General features: G+C 37.1%; 1 protein-coding gene across 2 annotated transcripts in view; it reads right to left on the reverse strand.

Annotated features, from left to right (window-relative positions):
- LOC135075694 (putative inorganic phosphate cotransporter) overlaps nt 1–14,786 on the reverse strand; it is a 76,303-nt gene that overhangs the window by 6,051 nt on the left and 55,466 nt on the right. Inside the window, exons 1-6 of one of the 2 annotated variants that reach the window (XM_063970145.1) lie at nt 13,744–13,997; nt 4,088–4,263; nt 2,177–2,295; nt 1,086–1,215; nt 803–890; nt 184–410 (exon numbers count right to left, since the gene is read on the reverse strand). In XM_063970145.1, the coding sequence (XP_063826215.1) occupies nt 184–410; nt 803–890; nt 1,086–1,215; nt 2,177–2,295; nt 4,088–4,263; nt 13,744–13,825 (822 nt within the window). In that variant the 5' untranslated portion in view covers nt 13,826–13,997. Of the gene's footprint in view, nt 1–183; nt 411–802; nt 891–1,085; nt 1,216–2,176; nt 2,296–4,087; nt 4,264–13,743; nt 13,998–14,786 lie in introns of those variants that run through there. The other variant, XM_063970146.1, reaches the window with a different exon arrangement.

A 14,786-nucleotide genomic window follows, 5' to 3' on the forward strand; every position in this document is an offset into this window, starting at 1 on the left:
TTTTAACTGAAGAATAAACTTGTGATTTTGACATAATTATTTCCCATACTGAAACTGCCAATGTGCCAAACTTATTCTTCAGTTAAAAGTTATCCGACGATGGTATAATCAGCCTTAAGGGACATTAGGTCTTGCCGGTGGTGATATAGAAATCAAAACGATTAAATCAATAATTTTACTCACGCTAGAACCAGCAGCGCCCCATAGTGAGCTGACGATGTACTTCCTCTCGGCCTCCTTGATGCTCTTGCACTGCTCCGGATCCTCGGATACGAGGAAAAGGAACGCGAGGCACCACACGGTGCCGATGAGGCCGAACACGTAGAAGATAGAGGGCCAACCTCCAGAGAAACCGTAGGCAGAGAGCAGCCCCGATAGAGGCATCGAAATCACCGTACCGAATTGGGCACCTGCAAGTTTAGTTTAGAATTAGAAGATGGTAAAGATATAGATCGTTTCATCCACGAAGACGCGCCCCAACAATTTTTGGTCGAGGGAAGCGCGGGGTCGGGAGTTAAACGATATATACTCGTAGCTGTATTGGTTGACGTTGATAAAACATTTGGATTGATAGATCTTTGAAGATGGTCAATTGAAAACAATTAATCAGAGAGTGAAAAAGACAAATAAGATTATGTCAGTGGCATAGTAAATTAAAATCATCTGGCATAAAATGGATACTAGATAATTCAAGCTTAAGAACGTGATCGTTCATACTGCTAAAAATTAAAACCTTTACATATTTTATTATATCAACTGTTTAATGACCCAAAGATACCTACTTATCAACTAGTGGACTTACCGGCATAGACAGCTGCACCCATTCTACTCCTCTCGTTGGGCGGAATCCATTTGGCCAACATAGCGTGAGAGCAGGGTACGATTGGTCCCTGGAAAACATTTAACGATTAAAACTCACATTCTAGCTCCCTTATCCTTATATTATTATAACTATAAAGTGATAAAATCATAAACCTACTTAATTGTAGGACAAATCCTACATTAATTATGTCATTGGTCAATTAAAGGGGGGTAAGTAACTACTTATTTGACCTGATGATGTAGAGCTTATAAAATGTTCTCACCTCTCCTAGACCCTGGATGAATCGCACTAATATTAGCCACCCGAAGCCAGCCTCAGCCGCTACTGGTACCAGGAGACCGAAGACCGAATTGACTAACATTCCGATTCCAAGGAACAGCCTGGCTCCATACCTGTGATAAAAGTTGTATATTGTTTTATTCAAAGAGGATTATATTAGTAATTTGTAAATTACTAATAGTCCCGTAAACCCCTCATCATGCTAAGCTTAGCATAACGCAGCGTAACTCAGCTGCGTTACGTGCTTGTGTTACGAATGGGTTCACTACAATAGTGCAGCGTTGGCGCGGTTTTAAACTAGTGTTCCCTAAGCTCATCTATACCTACTAATATTATAAATGCGAAAGTTACTCTGTCTGTCTGTCACGCTTTCACGCTGAAGCGATTTTGATGAAATTTGGCATAGAGATAGTTTAAGTCCCGGGAAAGGACATAGGATAGTTTTTATACCGGTTTTTAAAACAGGGACGCGCGCGATATAGTTTTTCTGTGACAGACAAAATTCCACGCGGGCGGAAAGCTAGTAATCTCATAAAGGGACAAAACATCGAATGATAAAAGAGATCTACTTCTACATCTATCTTTCAGAAGCCTAAAGCGACGATTTATTTATTCGTCAGTCTGGTGACGTGATGTGATGGTAACCCCTTATCCAAAGGACCTTCGATGATGTATTGTTCAGCCCAGTTTACAAAGTTTATCAGTCATGGCCTTGGCATATCACTGTTTACAATTATGTCTGTGTTGATACTCGGCAATGTTTATGACTTCCGGCGACTACACCATGATTGATAATAATTACCAAGAACAACAACAATGGTCAACAATAGTTACATGGTGTGGAAAACTCTTGGGGTATTGTAGGTGGTAGTGATTAGATATGCTTTTCCATGAATATGCGCAATCTTTTGAAATTATGCGGTTCTTGAAAAAACTACAAAAACTTTGAAAAATTAGAACCATAGCCTAGATAGATGGTGACCATAGACAATCAAAAACAAAAAGTCTAAAAAAATAAGTTATCAAAGCTAAAAAAAGGACACATTAAAATAAGATTTTAGCTCTCCTGCCTACCTCTTGGACAATATCCCAAAGGGAATTTGCGTTATCACGTATCCATAGAAGAATGAGGACAGGATGTAGCCTTGTAACGTGGACGTCCACACGTAGGATCCATCTTGTGAAGCTGCATCCTGCAAAAGAAGAACAAATGTTACCTTTTTGAACTAACATGCATACTATGTACGAGTATTATCCGTTTGCTGGCATGGCATGGCATGGCTCACCTGATTAGGAAGTTGCTATAATATTCAATACCTTTTTTGTTGCTGTCTTATAATCTGTGCTACTACTACTGAAGAAATAGGTGGTAAGTACTAGGTAGGTACTTATAGTAAATTATTTTTCATTATATTAAGATTATTATGAACAGTAAATCATGTGCCAACTCTGAAATATTTTAAGCTCGCGTTGGAAAAACAAATTAAGATCATAATAAACATGTAATTTGATGTAAAAATTTCCTCTTTTAGATCACCGAATGCAGCTGTGCTATTTTAGAATAATTTCGCAAGCAGCAGATTTGAATTTTATTTTTAATACTTTCTAATATGAAAAACGTGAATGCGTCTATTCTATATTTGCCATTGCATAATATTACTCCAGACAGTCAATAACAACTCTCATGTTTATTTTTGCTGGACCGATTTTTAAAATATATTTTGAAAACTATAACACTACTATTTCCGTCTTACTAAGTGCACTGCGCTAATTTTAACATTTCCCGTTGGATCCTCGCATTAACTTCATTAAAAGCATCTACTCTAGAACATAGCAATTTTCCGAAGTCGATTATTATTATGCCCCCAGTCCAAAAGCCAAAGATTTCCAACAGGCTCTAGATTCTAGGGCCTCTTGGAAATGATATACCTGTCAATACCCAAATCTAACGTAGTGTTTTGACAGGTAAGATAAATATTATGACTCACACCCATAGTCCCCAGACAACGCTCTTGTTAGACAAGCCGTGACCTTGGACTGAGCGCGGCCTTGGCAGAGACGTTCTATGAAGCACGTTGACTTGAAACAATGGTGATGCTGTTGACTGTTAATTTCACTATCTAGGGTAATTTGAATTACTCACTTTCAAGTAATCGATGCGACGCTGAAATTAGCAAAGATTCGAGATTGTGATTAACTGAATTTCAGCTATGCAGTTTCAGGCTTAAATCTTTCATGATCATACTTGAGTGAGTGTCACTTCTGAAAACAGGCCTTCTACCTTCATAGCCCTCATTGGGTCCCTGTTACCTATTCCACTATAAGTATAAGTAAACCATTAATGAATGTAGCGCATTAGTACTTACTTTGTCTAGTAGTAAAACTTATATTATCTGTGGTAAAACATTCTGTGGTAAAACCATAAAGTTAATATTAGGTATATTAAACTTTATGAGTAAATCTTAGACTTTGGCCGAACTTCAACTCGGACTCTACATTACGTTTTATAGACGACTGACACAAGTTAATTAATGAAACAAACAATTAGCCTAGGCGCAGATCACTTTGAGTTGGCCGATAGTTTAGTCGGGCAGTTGATCAGTATGGGCATATATGGAAGTGCGCACATTAATACACCGATTTGATTTGGCCGATTCTTCATACAAATTAAAATCGGGCCCAAATATTGGCCACCTAAAAATCGGAGATCACGGACTTGGCCGATAGTTTAATCAGTATGGGCATAAATAAATAAATAATAAATATCCCTGGACATTTTACACTACGCTTCTAGTACCAAACTAAGCAAAGCTTGTACTATGGATATCTACTAGACAACGGATATTTAACATATGTATGATAGTGCGCACATTACACCGATTTGGTATCGGCCGATTCTTCATACAAATTAGAATAATAGTCGGTGGTCTGCGCCTAGGCTTAATCTTAAATAGTATAATCTTGACTGACAATTTCTTTACTCACACTGGTTTTATTCCCGACGTCCCCGCACTCTGTGTCTATGGCCTCATGCGCCACGGGCAGCGCCGTGTGGTTGACCATAGCCACGATGGCCACGGACATATTTGTGCGCATGATGTAGGCATTGGCCATGCCAAGGAACAGCATGAACGTCACGAAGTGCCGCCTGCCCAGCCCACCTGTGAGACAAACGAGAGAGACATTAAGTAAAGAAATAAAATTATCAGGTGGTTCCGGCAGAGGTGGAAAAGGGCCACGTCTTCTCTTCCCATAAATATCGTAAAAGGCAACTAAGGTACAAAACTACTAATATGCGAACTTAGGCCTCCATGCGTGGGAGTGGGCCAAATCCTCCATTTGCCTCTGGTGAGGGTAGTTTTCCTGCAGTGGATGCCAAATGATGATAATTATAATACACGTCTTGCCCATAACTCGTCGAGTGCTATTTTGCAAAATAAACGACTGATTTACTTTTCTGGAACTGGTAGTTAATTTACATCTAGGCAGATACTATTTATTTGGCTAATCTAACCCAAATGCTGGATATAGGAGCTCAATATACATAGAGGCTTAAAAACTCTTGTTATATTTTCCTTAGTTACTTACTGGTCATTGTTTTTAGTTTTCCCCGCCACCAATTAACGATGATCTCAGCAAGACTGTATTTACAAATGTTTGTCAGATAGATAAAAAGAGATAACTTTGTAAGTACTAAGTCAATAATTGCTTTCGTTTGTGACTCATTATGGGTAATTCGTGCAATCAGTTCCTATGTAAATAAAGATAAATAAAGCATCGTTTTAACACAGCCGCGTAGGGGTGTGTAATGTATGATATAACTACATATCATATAATACTTAGAGGATATAACATCAAATTATATAAAATCGTTTAATATAATAATTATTTACTATAATAAACGAATAATATAATTTTAAAACGAATAATTTTAAGACAAATAACTATTAACTGATATAAAATGGTTTGATATAATGAATACTTTCTATAAAACTTACAATGTATACTATTTAAAACAAATAACATTCAAATCATATACAAATAAAATGTCTAACAATCAAATGAGATAAAATTATTTTCCTATAAAACTTAAATCATATAACAATAATAATTTTATATAAAGTTCATTTGTTATAATAAGCATTGTGCATACAGCAAGCAAGCAAGCGAGCAAGCAAGCAAGCTAGCAAGCAAGCTAGCATGCAGGCAAGCAAGCAGGCAAGCAAGCTAGCAAGCAGGCAAGCAAGCAGGCAAGCAAGCAAGCAAGCAAGCAAGCAGGCAAGCAAGCAAGCAAGCAAGCAGGCAAGCAAGCAAGCAGGCAAGCAAGCAGGCATGCAGGTATGCAGCATGCAAATTTGACTAAAAACTTGAGACTTCTGTCACGGCTCCGGCACTGCGGGGCTCTGGCGGTCCCTCGCGTGCTAATCGTCGCAGATGGCTTTCGCTCGACACCGCGTCTTCGGCTTGCTGGCCGGCTTTGCCGGCCAGCCTCAGCCGCGGCGCCTCGCTTCCAGCCACCTGCTCCTCAGCCCGCGGGCCGCCTCGCCCCTCCGTGCCTACGCGCTTCTAAATTACACTCTAGGGGTAGGGCAGACAAGACTACGTGGAGTCGGTTTTACAGCGATTCGTTTTTGTCACTAAAGTCATTTATAAGTCAAGCTAAAGAAGAACATACTTAAAGTTATATCTATCAGAAATTATATCAATTAAAGAGTATAACAAATAATATTTATTACAAGTAATGGTTATGTGAAATAATATTTATATTAAACAAAATTACATCAAATGAGTCTTAGATTAAGTAAGATTTATATCAAATGTCTTTATGCGTTGTGATTGGTATCTGAAATGATATTATTAGAAATGATTTATTATATGAAGTAAACATTATATGTTAAAAAATTATATCAAGTGTTATTATAACATACGTTTATTATACAATATGAACGTTATTGAAATGAATTTATATCATATAAACTTATATAAACTGTCACGCACCCGCCGCGTAGCCGGCCTGTTCAATGGCGGTCTCATTGGTGTTATCTGAAAGCTCATAAAAACGGATAAAAGCTTACAAGTACACATCACTCTGTTTTACGGCAGTACGTAAAAATCTAAAATTGGATTTGGCGTCAAAGGAAAGTGGAAGTTGTGGGTTAGCAACTTAGCACAAATAAACGAGGATTTTTTGAATTTTGATTCCGGGAGAAATTCGCTTCCACCTTTAGAATGATCATCACTTTCCATCAGGCGAGATGCAGGCCAAGAGCCTTTCCGTTGTGGAGAAAAATTGAAGAACGTTTTATATTTTTTAAAGTTCACATCTTAAAATACTAAATCAGACTCCTTGCGGTCAATCAAGACTTTTAAATGCACCATCAATATTAATCAAGGGGTGTAATTATGTAATTAGAATTCTAATGTACTACAGCCATCATCTCATCATTCAGATTGTAGATACTGAACAGACATGGGCGTCTTGGCATTGCCAAAGCTACGCTCAGCCAATATGTCAATTGCGCCAATCGCCAGGACGGTAAATAAACAATTTTGACGAGCATTACTAGAATTTAGTAAATTATACACGTGTGGCAACATTACTCAATTTACTGTGCAGCAATTAATATTAATGCTACATAAATAATTTCATTAAACAGTTTTCCGTGAATATAAATAGTTCGACTACCCTGACTCAATGAGATGAAACGGTATAAAGGATATTTCCTCTTGTTTAAATAAATTATTGTTTTTTTATATTAAATGGTTTAAGACTGAAAAGTTTTGGCGCGAAAAGAAAATTCATTATTTATTATTTTTATAATTTCTTTTTTTAAGAGCATAGAGGTTGTTTAGCTTTTAAATTGTTTTGCTTCTTTTTCATTCGGTTTGTCCAAATTCTGGCATGGAACCGGTTTGGTTAGCTCAAACTTATCAAATAGATTTTTATTGAGAATCCTCGGGGAGTCTACTGAAAAAAACCGCTGTTCATAAGAATTGTTGCCAAAAAAATTTTATTTTTAAAAATAGCTGTCACAAATGGCCAGACGAGTCTGACACGGTCTATGAACACCTGAGGTCATCGGCCGCTTAAAATACTTTTTGGAAAGTTCCAAAACTATTGTTCGCGAAACATTATCCTTTCTGTGGTTTCTCGTGATTCATGTTTCAGAGTGGTTTTTATGTTTTAGAGTGGTTTTTGGATCTGGACAAGAAATGGCATTAAATTTTCACAAGCATTGTCGATAGGCGGTACAAAAACCAAATTGAGTTCATTTTTAACTTATTCGCATACATTTTCAGTCCTGTAAACAGGAAGGCCGTTTCAATTATAGAGATAAATAACCTAGACATACTTAATGCCTGAAATTTTCAATTTTACAATGTTGAATACATTAAATGCTTAGAGCATTGCTTAGAGCATATTTTGTATCTTGGTGACATAACTTTCTAAAATATTAGGTAGTTCCACCTTCAAACTGAAAAAAAAAACTAAGTTTACTAATTAGTTTAATAGTCCAATAGAAAACAATGTGATTGATTAATGTGTTGCCCTTGTTAAAGTTTGGTTTCCTTGAAAAACATAATATAAACATCAAAAATCTTCACTTATTTTTAAACGTTATTGATCATTAAATGTTTGTACAGAGATTATCTAAAAAGGGAGATTGTATTCAACGGTTAGTCTCACTAATATTATAAAGAAGAAATATTTGATTGTTTGTAGGACTGGAAGCTACTGGACGATTTGAAAAATTCTTCCACCATTACAAATTAGAAACCTTCAAGAACATAGACGGTACAAAGTGCGCAAAAGATATCAAGACAATTTTGTTGTTTTATTAGGACAATTATTTTTATCTGGACGTGGAAGCAATCTCGATTTGTTATTCTAATAAAGGCGTCCGAGTTCGTGCATTTGAAATGCTTCGCTCGTCACTGCAGGGCTTCACGCTGTCGTCTCGTGACTTCAGGAAGTTTCTGTCTATGATATTTATTTTCTTTATGAAGTTAATGAAATAAAAAATAAAAGTTTATCATACTTTTGTGTGTGCTTAGATAAAACTTTCACAGTAAAAAGCTTTTACGAGTACCTAATTGGCCTAACTAAACTAACTAAATGGGTATTGGCCTAACGTGGTTTACGCAATAAGTATAGATCATCCAAACTAACCCGATTCATAAAATAACATGCTCATTATCCTTATAATGCCATGAATTGAACAGTCCTCATACAGTTACTTTATAAGATAATGATTATGAAACATAAACGTGCGGACGTCACAATCTATTTTCAGCACTTCCGAACTTTTGACGTAGAGCGCCGGTTTTTCTTTATTAAAGATAGTCCCTGATGAGTAACATTGACGTTACTTTACGCAATAAGGGCGCTCGTTGCCTTGAGGGTCATCGTGACTACGACACTGCTTACTCGTAGACGAAATCACGTTTCGTCACGCGTCTTAGAAATTTTCCTATTTTCCCTTTATCCCTCTGTTACTCATCATCCTATTAGTCATCGTGCTTTTTGTTTTAAAATTAGTGCATTTCTATAATTTACACGCCTTTGCCAGATAAAGGTACGTTTCCATTGATAAAGAGACGCGCGAAGCGAAGTGCTTTTTCATAAATTCCACTTGTCCAACGAATTTTTAAATATGAAAAGCTTGCTACGGATCTTGGCGGAGGCTTTGCATTATTAGACCCTCTACCGGAAAATACCATACGATTCGTCATCGGTCAGCAGATTATGTCACTAAGCAAAAAGATCATGCGTGTTTCAGACCAACATAGCGTTCGACCTTAGCGAGACGTGAGTACACGCGAAGATGAGACTGATAGACATGTACGAGGTAGACTTACACGACACGTGGGTGTCGCGTGATTATCGTGTCAATTTTTATATTGACTCTAACCTAAGAGTTATAGGGCTGCCACGAATCTATCAGATAAAGCTTTCTTTTCGACGGAAGTGTAATGGGCAGGGCACATAGTACTCAGAACTGATGGCCGATGGAACAGCAAGGTTCTGGAGTAGAGGCCGTGTACCGGAAAACGCAGCGTGGGTCGTCCACGTACAAGGTACACCGACTTTTACTGGCACGAAACAATTGACTCTACGTCTAGGTCTACCTATTTTAATAATGTATTAATTAGTTAGTTTAATATTCAAATAGGAAAAGTACCAACCCTATCCATCATACGTCTGCTCCGTGTCTAGATAGATTAGCCGTTTGAGCGAAGACCGTGAGTGTGTAGGAGTCAAAACGATTTAAATATGACGCAGCTATGTAGAGACGACGGCACGTCAAGGTAAACACACAGTCTTATTCAGTTGTAATAGGATAGAATTTGCAACAAAAATGGGTAGTCTTGATGTGCTGTATTCTGTACTTGTTCATTGCTATTGCGATGGAAACTTTATAGCCACTCCGCGGAAACTTAAACCGACATAAATAATTTAATAGCATTTTTGCCTATTACAAGGTACTCGTAGATCGTTTATTCACGTCTCAGTTTTGGCATAAAATATGAGACACTATTAAATCACAAAGACGGCCTATGTGTTGCTATGATAAAAAATGAATAAATTAATACAGGATGTTTGTTGGTTTAAATCCCAAATTCTCGTGATATGTTCGTTTGATGTTAGTGACGTATGTGTGCGTCATTTAGGTATTTGGCCGGTTAATTTAATACTAACTACAAAGCAAAGTTATGTCTCATCATGATGCCTGCTGTGGTGATCAAAGTTGGATTTTTTCATGAATCGCTGTTTGGTGTGGTTGACAAACAAATATGCTGATGCATTTCCAATCACGCCATGGCAAACAAGTAACATAAAAATACCTAAGTACATTAAAGGAAAAATATTTCAATCAATCAATAAGATCAATTAGTAAGCAAGTTGTTCATGGCAATATTGTTCTATATCGACTCGCTAACCAGATTTAATTTTATAAAATAAAACATTTGGTAGAGAGGTTGATATTTCGTCAATTGATGTCATGTTGAATCAATAAACTACCTTCAAATAACTTAGAAATGGGTTGATTATTTAATTTCTGATAAGTACATAACACACCTACATGATTTCATTGTGAAGTTCCAGTGACACGGTGAAATAAAAAGTCTGCAAACTATTGCACGAATCGCGAGTCAAACTGAAAACCGCGCGGATCGGCGCGGGCGCATTAAAACCAGGCTAGTGTGCAGGCGGTATGAAGGGACACAATGCGCTATTGTACACCGACCTTGGGCTAATGTGGAATTAACAATCATGTCTGGCTATATTTCTGAAAATCAAAAAGCGTATATTGATTACCGAAGCGTATAGGTTTATCACTAATAATTTAACGAACGATTATATTATAGAGCCGGCGTTCTACCGAATCCCGAAATGGTTTAGGCATCTGACTACCGATTCGAAAAACTCCAAAGCAATAATTTAGGACTAGCAAATCCTAATAAGTAGAAAATTGAGTTCTTTTTTCTGGATTCTATATTTTTAAAACATGTACGGTATTCATGTAATTTCGAGATGATTTACGAACTCTATGTAGGTAATGTAACTATGTAGGATAGTGGTCATTTCAAAAAATAACGTTTTTGTAACAAGCTTTCAAATATGACACTGCACGTTGAAAATACTTATCGCGACATCAAAATGAAAATATCTGGAATCATTTTCAGAAACATAACTAAAATACCAAAAGAATCAGGCGGGTTAAAATAACCGACAACTTTCCGATATTCAATAGGGCTATTACTTAGTATGCCGCATTAACCACATAATAATTTTATGGTTAGTTATTACATGTAGTAGGCAATTGTGCATCCTCATGATGCATTTTATGACACGTCCACAATACTCCAATTACATTACTCACTCTACCCACTCGAGTTAGTGCGCTCGTCTTGCTAACTAGATAAGTGGTAATAACGTACTGTAAACCTAATTGCACTTAGGACCTACTTGGAAAATTACCTTTACCTTATGAGTCAAATCTACGAAAACAGTTGTTGCAGAAAAAGCTTGGTACCGTAATGTTTTGACTTTTAATTTAATTTTCGTTACATAACCTGTTACAAACAGTAAAAGGTATTATAAAACGTGAGTTTTTTTAGGGTAAATGGATCTTTGCAGGTCCCTTACGTTACGTAGAAAGCACAGGACGCATTCTAAATGTTGTCATACGTACGCTATGTATAAATTGCGCAGATGAAAAAGCTAGTTACCTAGTATGTATGTCGAACTCTATATTGTATTTTGAGAAAAAATACTACTGAAAATCTTAATATGAATTTTTTGTATGTAGTGTGAACGAAGAAGCGTTAAGTGTGCCTAATGATTTGGACTTTGCACTATTGTAATTGATACCTCTTGTACGTGCACTAACAATGCTGTCGTTATTCGTCTATTACATAATGGAACTAGAAGGTTTGTTGTTCGCGTAATTTTATTGCAAAAAGCATCTGTCTGTCACCCATCCCATAATGCATAATATTGTAATATCCTTTTTAGTAAAATGCTATAATGCAAATGAACTCTATCGGTCTCTACAGATAGATCTCATATTGACTATAGTGACATCATACGCGTATAGTTTTACGAGCCGTGTAAATTGGCAGAAAATTGGAACTACATACAAACTAAAATTGTTATATTTGATAACCATTCAAGACATGGTGTGTAATTGTGTATTAGACAGAATTTGTCTACGTAAAATGTGTATAGTGTATGTCATTTTCATTGGCAAATGTTTAAATTCAATCAAACTTGGTTGAGTTTCATCGACTTTTATGCATTGTTTCATGCCCTTTTTTTTCAATGATAAAACGAAGAAAATATTCAAAAACAGTTCTCTACATCTCGTCTATCATTATTTAAACATTTTTATTCATCAAAAAGAAACTAGGCAGACAAAATATTTAATAAATAGCGCTACAACAGATTTGTAAAATATACTACGTCCAGACTGAAGACTGTAAAGTTTCATGAAAATTCATAATAACTAGTTTTTGTGAAAGTTTTCACCACTACACAGATAGAATCTGTCTCTGAAAAATAGCTAATTAGCTTCGATTTCACACTGCAAAAGCTTTCCCAGAAAAGTGTCTGGAATTTTTGGCCGGCGTTGTAGCCGATGATGGGTTGAACTTACGCAACAAGTGTAACCAGTCTAGTACACACGTCAAATACACTCAACATGAAATAAATCGCACCTTCGGCGACGCGAACTTTAAAGATTTTCTTCTGACACAATCATGGTGCCCCAACAATATTGGTGTTATTTTAAAGCCCAATAAATATCCTTAAAGAAAAATACACTTAATTTCTCAATAAATGATTAACATATACCATAAATGTGACTTTAAAAAAAGACCTCACTTTGGGCTCACCTCTGGGATCAATTAGACCAATTTCTATAGTTATAAAACAACATAATGATCTCACGTGTCCTCTTTAACAGATGTATAGCGATGAATCCCAACTTAACAGTATTATAACCATAAAAGTTGGCTCAAGCGTAACTACTACTTTTTAATTAAGTGACTGGATCCTTTTAAAGACACATTTTTGGGGTAAAAACCTATTACCATACGTTTGAAAGTGCTTGTCACGGGAGGTGCGATTTATTTGATGTCGAGTGTAGTTCGTGACACCCAAAGTAGCCAAAAAGTTCGCAACACGTCTTTGTTTTATTGGAATAAGGTTGTATTATTAACTTTTTGGCGACTTTAGGTGTAACGAACTATTTGACGCTAACTGTACATTAATGTAGAGTCGACAGCACGTCAGAATATAAATTTTTTGTCGCAAAACCGCTCTTATTACAACCATATAGGATACTATGGTGTTTAGCATTATTTCCTGTCGCTGTACTAAAAGAAACTCGTTAAGTTTGACCGTGGAGCGCGTTTATTGAAAAAGAGAAGCGCACGCGCATTTTTTCGTGTTTTCACGTGGGTGTTCAGGAAATGTACTTTGGTTATGCTCTCTTGGATTTCATGGCATGAAAATAATTAAAATAAAATCTATAATAGTAACTGCATTATACCTACTTGCCCATTAGATTCAGATCAAATATGAGTATAGAAACGTACAGACGTACTTATACAGAAACCTGAATTCTATTGTTTTTATGTATGTTTTTGTGGGATTAATTGTACCAACGTTAACTAAATCCAGCTTTATACATAGAAGGCGGTTTTCGTATCATTTTCCCTGACGTAAATACCCACCTAGCTGTTTTGGCGGTATCGGGAATAATTAGATTGATATACACGTAGACCTCTAAATTACCTATTTTGAGAGAAAATAAATTTTCATAATTATTTAATACCATCTGTTCAAACATAATTTTGCAAAGATAAAGAAGCTAGACTTTTTTTAACTGCTCTTACCTAGCTATAATCCTTACGCTTTTCCTATAAAATAATTGCGTATACGAAACCCTACAACCTAGTAAAAGCCTATCTTATCATCAATGGACCACCCACGCGCCATTTTATCGGCAATTTGAGCCTCCCGCCGCGATGCACGATAATCCACTTACGATAATTACGAAAACTGGACGCTTGTTACGATAAGGGAGCGGTGACGTCATGGGGTGGTGGTGACGTCACGGGAATGGACTCACCGTCGTAACGCCGGGGCCGCTGGTCTTCCAGGCCGGGCTGTTCCCAGATCAAAACGTGCGCGCTGCGGTTTTGAGACACCATAGTGAGAGTTAAATTAAAAGAGAGGAAAAACGCGAAGAATCTACTAGTAAATTAGCCTAAAAAACGTAAACTAAGCGTTACTACGTAACGTTGGTGGATCCAACGTGGGGGATTGTTTGGGGGGACATGGTGAGGGTTGGAAGGAGGATCGAGGAGGCCGCGTGGTAGCCGACTGGCGGGCCCGCGGCGGCGCGCGGCATATAGGTGCGCGGGGGCAGGGGGGGGGCGGCGCACGCGCTCGGGGCATGCGATGACGTGAGCGGCTTTTTGCTGAACGCTGAAAGCCGGTGGATAGTGAGGCGGCCGTTTGATAAACACTGTCGATAGTTGAACGCGAAAATGTATAGGAATATCAGTACCTACCGAATCTGATTATCATAAATCTATTAAACACTAGCTGACCCGGCGAACTTTGTTCCGCCTTAATGGCAATAAATAAGCAGACTTTTTTTTATTTCGAACGGGATAAAAAGTATCCTATGTCCTTCTCCTGGCTCTAAACTACCTCCCTGACAATTTTCAGCTAAATCGGTTCAGCCGTTCTTGAGTTATAAGTGGTGTAACTAACACGACTTTCTTTTATATTTATATAGATTCATGACTGCTGTAGAGCGTAGAGACATGTTGTTGTTGACTATTGTTACCGGTTGAAGCTGATTAAAATAACATTACCTACTTATTTGTTGGTATTTTATGCATGCTACGATCATAACTTATCAATAGCTAGTGCCAGTACCTACTACCGAGTACGTCTAACTGGAAAGCCCTAAATTGTTAATTATTATCTCAACTAGGGTAAACAGACTAACATATTTAACTAGGTATATTTGTATCAAATTCTTTCATCCCTTTGATTTATAATCCACCAAAGTACACATCGTTTTGTGGATTTTCGTTTTGATTTCTTTACTTATCGACACTAGGGCACGTATCTAGCGGAAAATTGTACCGCTACGATTAA

The sequence above is a fragment of the Ostrinia nubilalis genome, chromosome 10 (genome assembly GCF_963855985.1).
Source record: "Ostrinia nubilalis chromosome 10, ilOstNubi1.1, whole genome shotgun sequence".
NCBI lineage: Eukaryota > Metazoa > Arthropoda > Insecta > Lepidoptera > Crambidae > Ostrinia > Ostrinia nubilalis.